The sequence below is a fragment of the Monodelphis domestica genome, chromosome 2 (genome assembly GCF_027887165.1).
Source record: "Monodelphis domestica isolate mMonDom1 chromosome 2, mMonDom1.pri, whole genome shotgun sequence".
In the NCBI taxonomy this organism is placed as follows: domain Eukaryota; kingdom Metazoa; phylum Chordata; class Mammalia; order Didelphimorphia; family Didelphidae; genus Monodelphis; species Monodelphis domestica.
The window spans coordinates 60,175,938-60,194,342 of record NC_077228.1 but is presented as its reverse complement, the minus strand read 5'-3'; the positions used below and the strand labels follow the sequence as shown (position 1 = coordinate 60,194,342).

Here is an 18,405-nt window from a genome sequence, read left to right as displayed (position 1 = left end):
TTAGGACTTATCTCTCTGATTCTAGTTGAATGGAGAATCCTTTTTTTCTTGATTTTTAGATATTAGTAGCCTGAGGGATGTAGACAGTATGAAGTTCTACTTCACAAGTCACCTATTGTGAACCTTAAGAATCAAGTCCGGCTCTCAGTAGTTGGCCCCAAAAGCTGAAAGGCCATCCTGATAGCCACAGATACCTCTTTTACATCTGTTCTTCCACTTCCTCATAGGACAAAACAGGATAAAACTGTGGGGAAGTGTGTGGTCTGAAATTGTGGCATATACTCCCTCATTCCTGCATGGCAAGTGGATGTGGGGGCATAGGACAGGGAGGCAAAGTCATGGAGTCACTTTTCACATCATGAAAAGTTTGAGAAAAGGAGAGCCCAGAAGGACAAGCTTTTAAAGCTAAGCAAATAAACCCTACAAATGGACTTGAAGGTCAATGGGGGAAACAGGATTTTGGAGAGTGTCCATTTGCTGAAAGGTGAGAGTTGCCTCCTCATTCTAGCTGTTCCTTAGTTTTCTCTTGGCTAAATTGGCAGCAAGGTGAAACAATTTTATTGTTTGAGTAGTTCTTCTACTCTGTAGCTCTGTGGAGTCATATTAATAAGGCAAGAGCACTTCTCTATTCTTTCTGGAATTAACCCAGCCTCTTCTTTTCTTGTACATTTCTTCTGCTTTCCTAGGTCAAGCTGGGAGCTGCCAGATTTGAGGGAAGGGAGAGTAAAAGCCATCAGTGACTCAGATGGGGTGAGCTATCCTTGGTATGGGAATACTACAGAAACTGTGACCCTGGTCGGCCCTACCAACAAGATCTCGAGATTCTCAGTCAGTATGAATGACAATTTCTACCCCAGTGTGACATGGGCTGTCCCTGTGAGTGACAGTAATGTTCCCCTGCTCACGAGGATCAAGAGGGACCAAAGCTTTACCACCTGGCTAGTGGCCATGAATACAACCACAAAAGAAAAGATTATTCTACAGACCATCAAGTGGAGGATGAGAGTGGACATTGAAGTGGATCCCCTGCAGCTTCTGGGGCATCGAGCCCGGCTGGTGGGTAGGACTCAGCAAGAACAGCCTAAGATCTTGAATCGAATGGAACCCATTCCCCCCAATGCACTAGTGAAGCCCAATGCCAATGATGCCCAAGTCCTCATGTGGAGACCCAAGCGAGGACAGCCTCTGGTTGTGATACCTCCTAAATAAAATATTCTTGTGTGTCTGGCACACACAGCCAAGGAGTGTAATGATGCTGTCAGGGCATAGTGTGAACAAAACTGAAATTCTGAGCCAAAGCAGACCTCTCGGGTTTGCCTGCCTTTGCAGCCACTAGTAAAAAGTGGGGTTGCTCTTCAGGCAGAGGAATAATATTCCCTGGGAAGGTCCCTCCTTATTGAGGAAAGGAAATCACTGATCTTATGGACTTCCTGTGATGTATCCTATGGGTAGCCATACTTCAGGGCTGATTAAGGAGGCTTCCTTTACCTGAACAACTAAACTGAATCCTTTGCAGTGAGACACAAGGAATGAAAACACAATTAATCAGTGCCTGTGGCAAATGCTGCTTCCCAACCATTAGAAGTGGAAATGGAAAACATCCATACCAGGTGTTTGTAAGACATACAGTCCTGATGACTGATCAGAGGGTGTTGTGAAATGGGGTTGAAAGTTGGGTGGTAGTGGGGTGGGGTAAAGGGTAGAAAAAGGGGGAAGAGTTGTTACCCTATTTATACCTATGCATTTTAATTGATAATCAAGTGGTCAATGTGTTCATTGGAATGAAAGGAATGTTTACAAAGAGGGGCAAATAGGGGTGGTGTGGGAATGTGTTTTAAATTGTGATGGAGCCCAGGCTGCAGAGAACTGTCCTAGGTGCTGAAGCAAAGTACAATGTGAACTGCCATTGGTTTCATCAACCTTCCTCTTTCCAATCATTATTTATTCTGAGTAATTTTAAGTATAGTATTTTGCATGCATAGTTCCTGTATTCTACAGTAGCTATGATGTTTGGAGCCTCCCCACATTGTCAGTGAAATCCAAATTGGGATTTCCTTTATAACTGATCTACTCCTTCCACACTACCAGCCCTGACTTTGCAAAAAGAAAAGCATTTTAAATGAATGGTGGAGCCACAAATCCACTTAAGGATTCTAGAGTATTTTGACTAACTTGACCAGTATTTCCTTTCTATTTGTTTAGCATTTGAATGGCTGGCAGGTCCTATGGGATGCATATATCAAGTAAATAATAACACTACACACAGGTTCTGCAAATAATAATGTACTATATGTGCATATGTAGTACATATACTATATATTCATATATATACATATATGTATGCTCCATTTTATAGCAGATTCAAATAACTTTTTAGATGAATGGGTGTTTGTGAAAAATGGTTTATCACAGGTTACCTACAGAGTTTTAAAAAAGGAAAAACAATTGTCTTCAAACAGATACCAACATAGCATTTTAGAACTGGAAGAAACTTTTCAGAAATTTTGTATTCCAGGAATCAGATAATTTTAAATGGTGGGCCATTCATCATTAAATCACATCAATATGAGACATACTATTGACTCAAGTGGGTCCATCCTCCAATATCAGAAAACTTTGTATATTTTAAGGCATCCTAATTTATTTCCCTTCAGGCAAATTAGAAATTTAGCTGAAAAGAAGGCAAACCATGGCATTGTTTATTTTACTAGACTCCTCATTCAAAATATTTAATGAACTTCAATTTTAAAATCCATACAATGCCCTATACACTGAACCTTGTGAGCTTCATATTTTAGAATGAAGAAGCTAGGATACAGAAGGGATCTAACAAATTTGTAGACAGATAGGACTTCAAAGATCTATTCACTGATATGAACCACTGTTTTGAAGGATCTGCTGGCAGTTAGTTTGAGGAGTCTGAAAGAGTAAATTATAATTGCTTGTGGGAGGAGTTAACAGATTTTCTACTCATGCTAAAAATGATGCTGGTTTTATTTCTTTCCTGAATCTATCATGAAATGGTTAAATTATATGTCCAAAATGAATGAGGGCTGGACTTTAAATTCCTGACTTTTACTTTTCTACCCTAACTACTAGATACTATCTAATAGATTAGCTATTGACAGTAAGCAGATTTATTTATGACTAACACATTAGTAACCCACCTGTGAGTTACAAAAGACCTAGAAATATTCCATTTAGAAATAATTTGGTCATTGAATTTGTTATCCCCCTTTCCCTTCCCTTTCTTCTTTGTTTGCTGTGGGAGGTTTGTCCAACGAGGGGGATCTTCATGGTTGGAGAATGGATTTGTTCAGTCTTCACTCTGTTAATCAAAATCAACAGTCTACAGCAGCACTGAGTAGGGGGAATATGGTGTAATGGAGAGAGCACTGGATGGAGTCAAAGATCTGAGATTCAAGTCTCAGTTCCACCATTGACTTGTTAGATGACCAAAATGACCACAGATCCTTATTGGACAAATCACTTTGCCTTGTTGGTTTTTCAAATCCCTCATCTATAAAATAGGGAGATTGGATTGATTAGATAAAAAGATAATCTCTCTAGTTCTAACAGTCCACAATTCCTAGCATAGTGTAGTAGGAATAAAAACTGGATTAAATCAAAGAACCTGGGTTTGAATCTTGCTAATCACCAGCTATGTGACTGTTAGCAAGCCAATTACCTTCCCAGCACCTCAGTTTCCTCATTTGTATAACTAAAGAAATCAATTAGATGATCTCCAAGGGCCTTTCCAGATCTAAAGATATGATCCTATGATTCTTACAAATGTCACCATGATGGGGGTTCTGATGTCAGTCCTGAAGGCAAACCAACTCAGCAAAAATGTTTTTCTTATTGAATATACTGGGAATCATAGAACCACTGTGGAGTGTATACTCTACAGATTTAAGAGCATAGACCTTTAAGAAAAATCTGATAAATTAGAATATGAACTTTGGAAAAACAAAGGATGTTCGGGCGTCATTTGCATTGGAAAATGATTCTTTACTTTATTGAAAGATTCACCACAGGGTTCTTTTTCCCCTTGTATATTTAAAATTGGATTTGATTTATGCAAATTATCTTTATCCTTAACTTTTTCAGGAATTCATCTATTATATGTAAAGTAAGGCAGAATACATTGTTAACCTGAGCATTTTCTTAACCTTATACTTTTCAAATTTCTTCCAATGCAAAGTCTGGTTCCTTGGAGCTTTTGGAGTTTAGAGAACACTTGGAGATCATCTAATCCATGTCTGTCATTTTTTAGGTGAAGAAACTAGAAAGAGTAAACACTTTTTTTTTTCAAATATCATGCCTCTATCTAGTTAGTGGTAGATGCAAGAAGAAAATTTGGGTCATCCTATCTCTACCCCAATCTTGTTTCTACTATCTTCCACTGTCCCTCAGAGCAAATGTGGAAGATTCTGGGAGATAAGGTGATAATGAAATGAAGATAAATGTGCTTAGACATGGTAAGCATGCAGTGCATCTAGATCTTGGCTGTCATCATCATCACCAATGTGGATATATATATATAGATATATATGTACGTATATATATTTATATATTTATGTGTATATGTATATATAAGGACTACAGAGCAAGAAACAGATGAAATAGAGGACTAGATGTAGAGTCAGAAAGACTTGAGTTCAAGTCTTATCTCTAATACTTAGCAGTTTTGTAATCCAGGCCAAATTTCATAGCTTCTTTGAGCTCCATTTTCCTCATCTATAAAATGAAAGACCAGATAACCTCCAACTCTAAATCTACAAACTCTAAAAATATTGAAGCCAAATAAGCAATAGAGCTATGGAATATTTTAAAGTTAGCATTTTTCTATTAGAAAGTAATTCTCTCCCCTTCTGGGTACCCTGGCTTCTTACCTCCCCACAAGTCAGGATTATATCCATGAAAGGGTTCTTAAAGAAAAGAAGCAACTACCTCAAAGTAATAATGGCTAACATTTATATAAAGCTTTAAGACTTGCAAAATTATTTTAAAATATTATCTTATTTGATTCTCACAACACTTGGAGGTAGGTGCTGTAATTATCCTCATTTTATAGATGAAGAAACTGAGCTAGATAGAGATTAAGTGATTTGTCTGTGGTCACAGAGTTATTATTTGAGCCCAAATCTGAACTCAGGTCTTCCTGAACCCAGGTCTGATGTTCTATTCAACTGTGACGTCTAGTTGCTTCAAAGCACTTTGCAGCTTACAGAACTTTCCTCACAATTCCCTATGAAAGAAGTAGTACCAGTATTCTGGTCCCCACCCTACATGTAAGGAGATTGAAACTCAGAGAGATTAAGTCATTTGCAAATAATCCCACAGCTAGGAAATTCCCTCTCTAGGATCCAGACCCGACTCTCCTGACTCTGTCTCAAATTTGAGTTACTACTGGGATTCCATTCAGGCTTCCTTCCCTCTGAGCATGGCTGGGCCCCAATACCAAATGCTGTTGGTTTGGAGTTTCAGATTTAGAGCCAGGATAAATTGCAGAGGAAAAGTCTTGGCACCATGGTAGCATTCATTTTCCAAGTAAATTGAGCATACGGCTCTTTTGCCTTCTGGTTCTATCTATATTAGCAACCAGATCATGTCAGAGACATTTATTACCCTACTGCAAAGAATCATTGAACTATAAGGACCTCTACCCTCCCCTCTCTCCTATTTAACAGATAAGAAAACTGAGGAGCCGTAATGCTATAAGTACTGATCAACACTAGTTAGTGGAAGAAATAAGAGAATTTCTGGTTTCACTCTAGAGATTCTGGTATTATTCTATAAAGTCCTATTTCTACAGAACTATATAAAAAGTGATCTTGTCCACCTTATTTCAGTCCCATATCTTGAACAAACCTGCTTCTATTTTAAAGTATCTGTCCTGAATCCTTCATCCACAAATTGATTAGTAGCAGATCTGGACACAAATTGATTTATTATTTGTAAAAAATATTTCCATTCAGTCCTTCCAACTTCTGTTTTGAAATAGGCTCCTCACTTAAACTTTTTGCTGCATGGATTTGGATTCCTGTGTCATGCGTTTCTTAACATGAGCTAAAACTAGGCAGATTAGGCAGCCTCTTATTTTAGAATTCCATTATTCTATAATTTGGGTTCATAGCAGGTCCATTAGCTATGAAGTGGTATAAATGACAATGATTTCAGGATGAAAAGACCCAAATTATTGCTTTGTCATTTGCCAGCTCTATGTCCCTTGGCAAATCACTTGGCTTTTCTGAACTTCATTTTCTTCATCAATAAAAGGGATGTGATAGGACATTAAGCCCCTTACAAGGAGAGAATTTTGCAAATCTTAGAGTATTATGCAGATCTGAATTGTGATTGTTTATCCATAGCTCATATTTTATCCTCAGTCCTTTCAAATGTCATTTTTTAAAAGTACCTCCTACTATGCTAAATGCCAAGCCAGCACTGGAAGTAACCTCTCAAGGACCAGCACTGTGATCTAAATAAAAAATGGCTATGGGCAAGAAAGCACCCTTAAGAACACTAAGTTTTCCCTCATATTTGGTTATGGATAGAACAGTTTGGAGGTAAAAGAAGTGAGAATGGGGAAACAACACAAGTTGCTCTGGTATCAATGAAAGTGCATGGATTTTTAAATCAGAGGACTTCAGTTCAAACCCAGCCTCTGCTCACTTACTAGCTCTTAGACTTTCCCCAAATTCCTTCTTGTCTCTAAGCCTCAGTTTCTTCATCTGTAAAATAAGAATATTTGACTAGATGTCCTCTAACATCCTCTCTGGCTTTAGATCCAAAAATCCTACCTCTGCCATTGTGGTTCACTCAACCTATCAATGTCTTAAATGGGCATTTGAACATAAAAAGATGAGGATGTAGCCACTTCATAGACAGATACTATTTCCATGACTTTATGATCCCCAAAAGATAAACAAAATCCCAAATCCTGTATATTCCTTTTACTACTCAGGTGGTCATAGGTAAAACATTTCCTTTCTTGAAATTTTATTTTCTCAACTAAAAATGAAGAGCTTAAACTATGATTTCTGATATGCCTTCCAGTTCTAATATCCTCTGACTCTATGAAATGGACCAAATTGAGCTGCCTAAGGCTCTAGGAGTCTTTAAATGGTGGCCGTACCCAATAAACCAAGAGGTCAGAAATCCTAGTCATCAAACATAATAGGCTCCCCAAAAAGGGAGGGGGGAAAGAAGCGGGAAACACTGATCCTGAAGTAGAAACTATCCATGGCTGAGCAAAAGCCCTGGCACCAAGGAACTCCCAATACAGCTGATAGCAAGCCCAGCCAGGCGGGTTGTTGGGGGAGAGGCAGGGGAGTGAGATGATGCCTTTCTTAGGTTCCGTTGGCATATAGAGCATCCCTGTGAGGGCTGAGGGGACAATTACATATCAACCAAGAGGGCTCCCAACTGGGATACAAACAAAGATGTAAACATATGCACACATTCACCCTTCAAGCTGAAAAGAAAATTAATCAAAACCTGATGAACGGCTGAACTCTATAATTAAGCCCAAAAGATCCTTACACAGAAAAGGAGCCGAGTGAGCAAGCTTGGTGTTAGGCAGTTATTTTTACTCCAAGGTCTCATTGCCGTGAATGCCTTTTGAGTCCTTGAGCACATCTGGTTCCAATCTCCTCGGTAGAAGAACATCTAGCCATCAGAAATCTTCAGTGAGTCTTGAGGCCATAGAATGGGCTGCTTGGGAGGTTCTCCCTTTCTCAAGGTCAAAGACTGAATGACCACATGGCCAGTGTATTGTGATAGGAATTTTTTCTCAGGTTTGTCATTCTCCATCACTGAGAGACTACTGTATGTATGTGTGTAGAAATAGGTGGTGGTTGAGGTCCTTTGTAACTCTGAAATTCTATGATTCAGTATTACTGAGATTACAGATAAGGATCAACCTCAAAGCAATTTGCCCATTCCCCGCAGTCTGTTGAAAGCCCTTCTGTATGAATATAGCCAGAAATAACAACTCACTTTCACATAGCATAAATTACATTGTGATTATCTCATTTGATACCCACAACCTCTCAGGAAGTCTGGGTTATGTTTTTATCCCTATTTTACTGAAGAGGAAACTGAAGGTCAACCCAGTTGAATAACTTGTCTAATGGCAAGTTGAGTCCTGGAGAATTTGCCCAGTCAGAATTGGAACCCAGATTTTCTGAGACTCCAGGATAAAAAGAGGAGCTATACTGCTATCATTGAAGACAGTGAAAGACTCTAGGTGGCCTAATAGATACAGTAAATCTTCATTGTAAAACAATTCTCTACAGCATGAACTCAACTCTGAGAATCAAAAAATTTCCCACCCACTTACATAATGAGAAAGAATGCATTTCTCCTTAGAACATAGGAACTTGCTTTCTGTGATGCTGATTGCCATGAGAACAACATTACAGTGGGCTTCTAGTAGGCAAATAAAATGTTTACCCTGCGCCCATAAAAAATTCTCTTGCCAGCTCACATTTCACTTGAGAGGCAGGTTTGTAAGTAATAAAAGCAATTAAGATTGTGTTCTTCTCCACCTGCCTAATATCATTGTTCATGGAGGATAGAGTGAGAGATTACATGCCTCGTGAACTTAACATTCTGGGGATCACTTGGAACTGGTGGAGTAAACTCTCCATAAAAGACTGGGCACCCCTAACTGCAAATGACTCCCTAGGGATGACCAGAGTATTCACTGCCCTATGGATACCCAGGATGCCCATCAAGTCCTTATCTTCCATGGAGAACTAGGTCCTACAGACCATCTATCTTTCCTGCTTTGTCCACAGGCCAATGTCTCTTGCAAAGAAGTCAGGTCAATATGTTTTCATGATTTGCCCAGCATCTATCACTACTTCACCATCCCATCCAACTCCCTTCAGGTCACTGCAGAAATGTGACCAAAAGGATTCCTACTGTTGGAATTAAATCACAGATATTTCACATGGGGGTAGGGGGGCCTAGGAAAAACCCAGAACTAAAACCTAGGTCCAGAGAGGAGCTAGACACTGATGGGCTAGGAAGGAAATATTTCAGTCTGGAAATCTTTGCCTGGCACTGTAGGGAGCAACCCTATCGAGATGTTCCAAGAACATTTTAAAAAGAGAAGATAGTGTTGTACTGAATCTTCTATGCCCTGCTCTTTCACTAACCAACTGTGTGACCTTAAGTAAATGACTATACTGCCCAATGCCTCAGTTTCTCCAACTGCTAAATGAAGATCATAATACCTTCCCTGTTTATCACATAATTATTTTTCTGGGGTTTTTAAGCCCTTACATTCTTAGAATCAGTACTGAGTATTGATTCCAAGGCAGAAGAGGGGCAAAGGTTAGGCAATAGGGATTAAGTGACTTGCCTAGGGTCACACAATGAAGAAATGTCTGTGGCTAGATTTGACCTCAGGGTCTCCCATCTCTAGACCTGGCTTTCTATCCACTGAGCCACCTACCTGCCCACTTCACTGCATAGTTGTGAGAATGAAATGAAATACGTAAACAAAAGAACATGGCAAAGGTAAACACGTTCTACCAATAATACCTTTAGTGTTATAGTAGCTATAATATTGCTACTATAGAGGGTGTCCCAAAAGTCTTAGGGAACTATTAAGCCATTAAATCTTAATAAATCTATGATCTCAGCACACTGAAGTCAGATTTTAGCAATAGGAATGCAATCCTTCCATGGACATAATTGACTTGCTGGGAGATAATGAGCCAGGGTGCCCAAAAGGAGAAAGAGTTACTTCCTAATAGAAAAACGCTAACTTTAAAATATTCCATGTCTTTAAGACTTAGAAGCTCAAAACTGCACTAAGACTTTTGGGACACCTTGTACTACCACACCTGGGGCTGATCTATAGGCACTTGTTATGTTTTATTAATATTCTATAGAGGCTTTATCTTGATTTATTTATATTTATCTTGAGGATGTTTTTTTTTAATCTTCCCTCTTCTACACACAAGAATATGGAGCCATTCAATTAAATGCAGGAAGAGGGAAGATGACAGAGTAGAAAGAACACTAAATTTGGAATCAGATGTTCTAGGTTCAAATCCAAGTGCTCCTCTTGTACCATTGGCTGAATCACTTAACTCCTCCTGCTTTTTTCTTCAGTAAAATGATGGATTTGGGCTTCATGACCTCTAAGATCCTTTTTACTTCTAAACCTATGATCCTGTAACACTAAGAAAATACCAAGCTAATTTTTGAGAATTTCTGAGTGAAAAACTGCTCTAAAAAAAAGGAGAAAGCTTAGCTATTGATGACTTACCAAGGGAAGAAAAAGGGCACGTAGGAACATTCTTGTGTGACACTGCAATGAGCAAATTGTCTAGAACTTCCTAGAGGCATTTTGGAAGGCAGAGAAGTACTGCACTCTCATTACGGGATGGAGTTGAAATCTCTGAAGGTTTCACCTAATTTGAACCATAGTCAATAAGGGACCTGAGGCTTTTGCTCTCTCATGGTTGCTCAGCCATTTTTCAGCCATGCCTAACTCTCTGTGAACGCATTTAGGATTTTCTTGGCAAAGATTTTGGAGTGGATTACCATTTCCTTTTTTTAGCTCATTTTGCAGATGAGGAAACTGTGAATGGCTTTCTCAGGGTCACACAGTTAGGAAGTATCTGAGGTCATATTTGAACTCAAGAAGATGAGTCCTTCCTAGCACTCTATCCACTGCACTACATGGTTGCCCTTTACTCTCTTGGCCCAAGAGAATAAATGTAAAATACATATCCTTCAAAGAGACCTTTACAGTTTCTAATTGTGGGGGGACTATCTCTAGAGAGCACTGTGTCTCACAAGTCTCCCTACTCCCCCTCCCCTGACACCTTTCTATATTCCACACTAGGTCAGTCTTACCCTTTAGCCACATAGAATTTCATGAATCCTTAGTGCTGGTCCTTAATGTTTTTTTAATAGAGTCTCCTCATTCTCCCAAGACATTCCTACTTGGACCTGCCAGAGACTTCTCTGGACCAGCTCCTCTTCCCCAAAGTTGAATTTTAAACCTCAATACTCTGGCCTAAAAGATATTAGTTATTCTGTGCAGCTGGAGAGCAGTCCTTTCAAGAGACCATCTTTCTCCCTCTACATATTCAAATTTGAGGCAGGATTTGGAGGAGGGATGGCAAAGGTTCTTATGGTGGTCAAACACAAGGTTCCTATTCTCCATGCCAGATCCAACTCTAGGCTTTCCTAACTAGAGAAATGTAGGTCAATATCTAAAGAAGACAATTGCTGGATAACAGGAAGGAGAGAGAAAAACTTACTAGAAGTGAGATGAAAAGAAGTCCAGGAGAAAGACAGAAGTAGAGTTTATTCTGCTTTGTTACTAATCAAAGAGGATTTACAAGACACTTGGAGTGGGGTGGGGGGCTTCAGGAAAAGACAGAATAGAGAGAGTAAAACCCAAAATGTTGCACTTCATTCACAGTGCCTGGCATACAGGAGGTGCTTATTAAATACCTATTAAATAAATTAATACTCATACTCTATAGGTGGCCTACAAGAAGACATGAAAATAAAGGATTAAGGCAAATCCCTCTGTACAGGAAGAGGCCAAATGTAGTTACTGACTTAGCCTGTTCTGTACCAAAATGGACCAAGAAATCTACACTACAAAGATTTTAGAGGTCATAGATTTTAGAGCTGCAAAGCACCTTAGAGGTTGTCTATATTTTACCCAAGAGGAAAATGGGTGCTGGAGAGGTTTAAGTGACTTATCCAAAATCCCAATTAGTAACAGAAGAATTTTTATCATCACTCCTTCATTCCCCTCCTGGTCCTGGTTCCTGACTTCCACTGAACTTCCAAATCATGCTTCTCCTGCTGTGGAATCCTAGAATTTCCTTCAATATCTTGGGCCTCCTTGCCCTGCTGCCTTCATACCCTAAAATATTCTAATCCTGCAAGGTCAAGTCCCTTCTGCCATTGGTGGCTTCCTTCTGGTGCCTCCATTGGATGATGGAGTCCTCTTAGTCTCAGTCTGGTGTTCTTTCCTCTCTTCTACTCTGAACCCTAAGACCCAAAAAGGGTTAGTTTAGCCCTTTACTCTTTTACAAAGTTGGCTATTCTATCTTTGAGATATAAAAGCTAGGAACTCCTTCCTGGGTGGCCCTCATAAAGATGGATATTATGGGCAGGATGCCTGTGGAGGAGCAGAAGGACACTGAAGAAAAATATATACATGGCCCTTTGGAAGTATTTTCAACAAACCTTTGAGAAAAATAACCAGTTATTTCCTCCAGCTGTTTTTGCCCCTATCTCCACCCTTCAAACCAATTAGGATATTCACCACAAAGGCCTGATCCAATGAAATGTTAATTGGAAAAATAACAGGAAAGATAATGCATACACTTCAGACTGAGAACCATTTCATTAAATTGGATTTTGAAATCAAGACAGCCAATTAAATTATTTCCCACTTCACTCACTCACGTACCAGAAACTGTGGAAAGCTATTACTTTTAATTAATTAGTAAAGAAAAGGAAGACTCTGCATCAGCATATCAGATGAATGGCTACTGTGAACATTGTTCCATCTCTATACAGATTCACACTGGTGGGCATACACACACATAAATACATAACTCTGAACCTTAAGATATCCAAATGCAATTTTTAAAAGATCTGCTCCCCAGAGTGACTCCCCCAAAATTGATGGAAATGAAATGCCATCTTTCACCATTAACTATCAAAGGATTTTTAAAAATAATCATTCTTTTGTTGAACTCAGATTCATTCATAGGAGTATAGATAAAGCTAGAAGGGACCTTAGAACTTAACTAAGTCTAAACTTCTCATTTTATAAATGAGGAAACTAAGGCCGACTAAATCTTCTAAGGTTACATAGGAAGTAGCCACTGATGCTTTGACAAAGTCAAAATCTAAGTAAGAAAAGATCCCTGACCTCATGGAGGCAGCAAGATGGTACAATGGAGTCAGGAAAACCTGAGTTCAAATTTAATTTTAGACACTTGCCAGCTGCATTGCCCCTGGGAAAGTACCTTAACCTTTCCTTACCTCAACTTCCTCAATTATAAAAGGGAGAGAATAATAGATCCAACTTCCCAGGGCCTTTGTGAGGTTCAAATGAGATAATAATTATAGAGCACTTAGCACAGTGCCTGGCACATAGTAGGTGCTATATAAATGCTTATTTCCTTCCTTTATTTGTCGGGGAGGAGGATGAGACAAACACAAAATTGACAATACTGAAATAAAACTAATAATGCTCAAAAAATATTCACTCAATTCATTGGAGAGGTGCAGAATGAAAAGCAGCACAGCCTTTCAAGGAGTTCTCTAGATTAATTTAAGACAGTGGTGTCAACTCAAATAGAAATGAGGCATCTCAATTGTACAGATAGATCCCTGCAAGTACATATGGGATAGGGATGGGGGAAGCATATGAATATTATTTAGATTTGATTGTACTTTTAATTTATTTTCTTAAATATTTACCAATTACATTTAAATCTGGTTTGGGTCTTCTAGGGGCATTTTTCACACTTTTAGAATAAAAGGAAGAGGACTGTGGGGAGATTATATAGACCCTCTGCATACAGATTTATTCAACTGGTTCCTACTCACCCAATCACAAAAGAGTTCCACAGTCCTGACCAATCTCAGAGCACCAGCTCCAATAGGGGCTCGTACTACTCCTTTTGACCAACACTGTGAGGGTGCTGCTATAAATCAGGGCCAATCATCAGGACATCCATTGAGCCATTTAAAAAATATATTCCAGGCTTCCAAAGAGTCTCAGTTCATGCCTATTGACCTGACACACAAGGGAGTCTTAGTTAACTTTTTAAACAGCTGAGCTTCATCAGGGTTTAATTGGAACAATTATGCAAAAGTACTTGCTGAGTCAATGGCCTTCCCAGATCTTTTTCTGCCTCAGAGAGTTGCAAGAATGAGCCTTAGGTGACTGGTTCTACCACTCATTTCCCATACTTCTTGCCCTGGTTAAAAGATCACAGAATACAGTCATAGAACTTCAATGGTCTTTAGAGATTCATCTAACCCAACTCCCTTATTTTATAGAAAAGTTAGGCAATTTGCCCAGACAGATCCAGAACCAGGATATGAACTCAGCACTTCTGGTTTGAAATCTAATGTTCTTTCCACTACACCACAGCCACCCATGCCTATCCTGGCTTTTCCTTTAGGAATGAAGCATCATTGGTCACTTCAACAACTCCTTTCTTAACACCCATTTTATTTGCATTTTTCCGTGTCCATATACAGGTCTCCTGGTAGGACAAGGCAAGTCCAGCCAACAGAACCACATGGCAGAACCTAGCAGGATATAAATGAGAAATGGCCTGTGGCTCTCGAAGCTGAAACCCTGGACAGATGCTTCCCTGCTAAAAAATAGTACCATCCAGCCTCTTTCCTCACCATCTTCCCATTTCTGGGACCAGATGCTTCCCATCCAACCTAACCCTGTGTTGCCATGAGAACTTTGCCATTGGTTTTCTGGGAGTCATTTGGAATGGTCTGCCGGGAGCTGTGCAGAAGTGGGAGTGCCTGCTGAATCTATGTCTTGCATAGAAAGATTAACTTAATTTAAACAGAAAGTCCATCTCTCCCCCTGCCCTTGGTGAACCACTCCAGGGGCAAAGATTTGCTCAACTCAGACTTCATGGTACCAGCCACCAGGGCTCTGTCTCCTGACTTTCTTATTGGATGGCTGCTGTTCAGCCTAGATAGGCTTGGGGTGGGCAGAAGGGAGAGCATTTGTTTCTTCCATTTCTCCTTTCTTCTCTTTGCCCCCAAACCCCATACCCACCTGATATCAAACAAGAAGGCAGGATGTGACAAACTAGCATTAAGAATTTTCTCAAGGCAGTCCAAGGACATTTCCATATGGGAAGGGCCTGAGGAAAGTGGAGACAAATTCCCTCTGTAGAAACTTTGTCACAAGGACCAGGTAAAATTGGATGACCATGCCAGAAAGTTCAGAAGTTGCAGAAAGTCAAGTGTGAGCATGCAGGGTTTCTTTGGGGTTGACACTGGCAAGAGGGGAGAACCACCCAAAAAATCACCATTTATTCACTCATTTGTTCATTTTCTGGCTTTTGCATTCATATATGTATTTTTAAGTATGTGTTTATTATAAACTAGAAAGTGGGATTCTATATGAAACAAATAGCCTTAGTTTTACCCATAGGACTGAGCAATACAATCTTCTTTGGAGCCATAGAGAAGGGTAATAGAATCTAAAGTTGGAAGGGACCATTGAGGTCATTGTATCCAATCCCTACATTTTACAGAGAAAAAGAAGGCACAGAGAATTGAGGTAGTTTACCCAAAGCCACACAGCCAGGGAAAGACAAAGCTGATGTTCAAACCCAGGTCCTCTGATTCCCCCAAATTAGAGCTCTTACCACTGAGTGCTCCAAAAAACATTCTTTCTAAGGTTTGAATTCATTCTCTCAAAAACCCCTCTCCTCTCTTGGAATGCTAATTCCAAATTCCAAATTCCACCACTGGGGTGATGAGACCATTTTTGAAATTGAAAGGGAAATTTGACATCCAGCACAACTTTGGATGAGATGGCCTCTAAAGTCCCTCCAAAATCTAATCTCAGTCTAGGGTTTTATGAACAAAACCTCTCTTTTTATCATTGACAAAACTGAGGCCCAGAGAGGGGCAGTGATTTGCCTAAGGATGCATAGTTAATAGCAGAGCCAAGACTGGAACCCAGGTCTCCTGACTTAGTCCAGTGCTCTCTCCATTACCTCATGCTTCAAGGCCTTTATTGTTCCTATTGAATTTTCACTTCTAACCCCATGTAATGTTGGAGTAGGAGGTTGCTGTCAGTCTCCAACCTACCAGTTAAGGATCTGGGTCCCTTGTTATTTATTTGCCGTCCTCCAAAGGCCCTTCAGCTCTAAGATCTAGTGTTTCTTTAAGCATGAAGAATAGGACTGTGGAATAAGTCAATTGGAAAAAGAAGCAATTATTTTTACCCTTCCTCCTACTCCATTCTTCTCACTGAATTTCCCCCCATTCCTTAAATCCGACCTGCAGTAGATTTCAAAGGTAGAGGGACAAGAAAGTACCAAAGTGTTGGATTTATTTTTTCTAACATTAAAAAAACAGGACCAGACATAAGGCTTCAAATATTTAAAGCAATCTTCATGTATTTGAAGGGCTGTCACATGGAAGAGGGATTCTATTTGTTCTCCTGAAAGGCAGAACCAAGTAAAATGAATAGAAATTGCAGAAGGGCAAATTTGGGCTTGATTTAAAGGAAAACTATCTAATAATTAGAGCTGTCCAAAAACAGAATGGTGCAATTCCTTTGACTAGAAGTCTTTGAGGAAAGACTGATCACTCATTGAGATGATGAAAGAAGGGATTCTTGGTCAGAAACAGGTTGAGCTAAATGGCTTCTGAAGCACTTTCAAACTCTGAGATTGTGAGATCCCCAAAAAGAGCCACCAGGCCACCCTGGTTCAACATATGGGAGATCCAAGAACAGAAATCTACCAATCCTACCAGGTTCTTTTCCAAAAGTCCCCACCCTCCTTCTCTACTTCTTCCACCATCACCAGATATTAAGACTCCAAAGGTTTCTGATAAAATTCATTGAAGTTCTATTTTCCATCTTGGAAGTAAATCTTCACTTACTTCTCATGCCCTATACCTGAGGCTTTCCTTGGGTCTCCTAGATTAAATCCTAAGTGGCACTTGAAGAAAGAGGGCATATTCCCAAAACAAAAAGTCATCAAGATATCAATGGCACTGGTTTATGTCCAATATTTGTTGGTTGACTGAACGGTATCACTATGGGTCTTTCTAACCTTGAAAAGGTACTCCATTGCTGGGGAGAGTACATTCATGTATATAGGAGGGGATATATCATCCAAGTCTATAGGCACACAGAAGTTCACTTTCAATGGAATTATGAAATAGGAACATTTCACAACTTTCAGTATCTCTTATTCTTTGAACTCTCACCATTGTATTCATGATGGGTCTACATGAACTCCAGAATCCACATGTAATATATACAATAGCTTATTGCCAAGTAAGCAAAATAATCACTGGTACTTGGTTATTTCTCACTTTCCCCTAATCCTCCACCATAAATTATGCTCTCAGAACATTCCCCAGATATCCCCAGATATTCACTAATGTCTTCTAAACCCCACTCCATCTCAAGTAAGCCTGCCTTCCCAGTATACCTCTCTATTCCTGGATCTTCACCCAGGACAAAGCTTACTTGTTATCCATTCTCCTGCTCCCTCCAAGTCTTGACCTTTGTTATGTGCCAACTTGAGCAATCTAATCACCGGCTCTTCCATAAGGTCTTAGTGGGTGCTAAAAGGCTGAATTATTATGCCTCCTAAGTAAACACATCATTTAACCTAGACTTCCTAGAAATTATGCCTTAAGCCAAAAGAATGATTAATGGTGGACATTTCAGGCACTCTAGTAGACCCATAGGGGAGCTATATTTAGTCAGATGCATTAATGGGAGGTATTTTTAGAAAGGCAAGTTTCTCAAATTCTGCCAAGATGTGGGCTCCCTACCCCAATTATGGGTAGTTAACATTATCCATACACAAGCCAATATACACAAACTTTCCACTGTCCCGAAGTTCTCCTTTTTTAGTATCCCTATATTGGTGCATACAAAAAATGAACCAGCCAAATTAACTAAAACCTAAGAAATTTAAAGTATCAGCCTCCACTTCACTGTCTAGCAACCACCTGACTTCAACCTACCCCCTTGTGCTCCCCTGATATCACCTGTTTTGCTTCTTTACATTTCTCCTCCTTGGTCCTGTCCTTTCTTTGCAGTTGTCCTTTTGAATTGTATGGTGTTTAATGTTACCAAGGAAGGGAAAGGAGGTTCAGAACACAAGCATGTATGTGTGTGCATATGTGTGTGAGTGTGTGTCATTTTGGAGAAAGAGAAACCAGGTATTCTGCTTTGGTTTGGAGAAAACCCCAATGATGGAAAAGATGAAAGCTGGCTTTGCAGAGTGCCTTAAAATGACTTTAATTAGTAGGAAATTCTGATTCTTCAGTCTTTGGATGTTACAGAAACTCAAACAGATGTTACATTTCACTTCTCTGGGATTAAAAAAAAAGTTAAATACAGTATGTATTCAACCAACAAAGATGTATGTTTCTTTTTCCTTCTCTGACTTGGTTCTTAAAGATGCAGTACATGATTTTCTACAAAGCTCTCACAGAAGGTTATTGGGAAAAAAATATTCCAAAAGACCTTTGGAACGTACTGAGGGGATGGCACCTAGCTAGGGCAGCAACAATGGACCAATGACCAAAACAGCAATGGTGAATGCTTGCCATGGGAGTTGGTCCAGAAGAGAATGCCAACAATAGAGAGAGCACACA

The 18,405-nt window shown here is 39.6% G+C and overlaps 1 protein-coding gene across 1 annotated transcript in view; it reads left to right on the top strand.

Annotated features, from left to right (window-relative positions):
* The window catches only part of FAM78B (family with sequence similarity 78 member B), a 139,659-nt gene extending 121,492 nt beyond the window's left edge, over positions 1 to 18,167 (top strand). Inside the window, exon 2 of the mRNA XM_001363819.3 lies at positions 687 to 18,167. Within this exon, the coding sequence (XP_001363856.1) occupies positions 687 to 1,209 (523 nt within the window). The 3' untranslated portion in view covers positions 1,210 to 18,167. The remainder of the gene's footprint in view (positions 1 to 686) is intronic.
* The last annotated feature ends 238 nt before the right edge of the window (positions 18,168 to 18,405 follow it).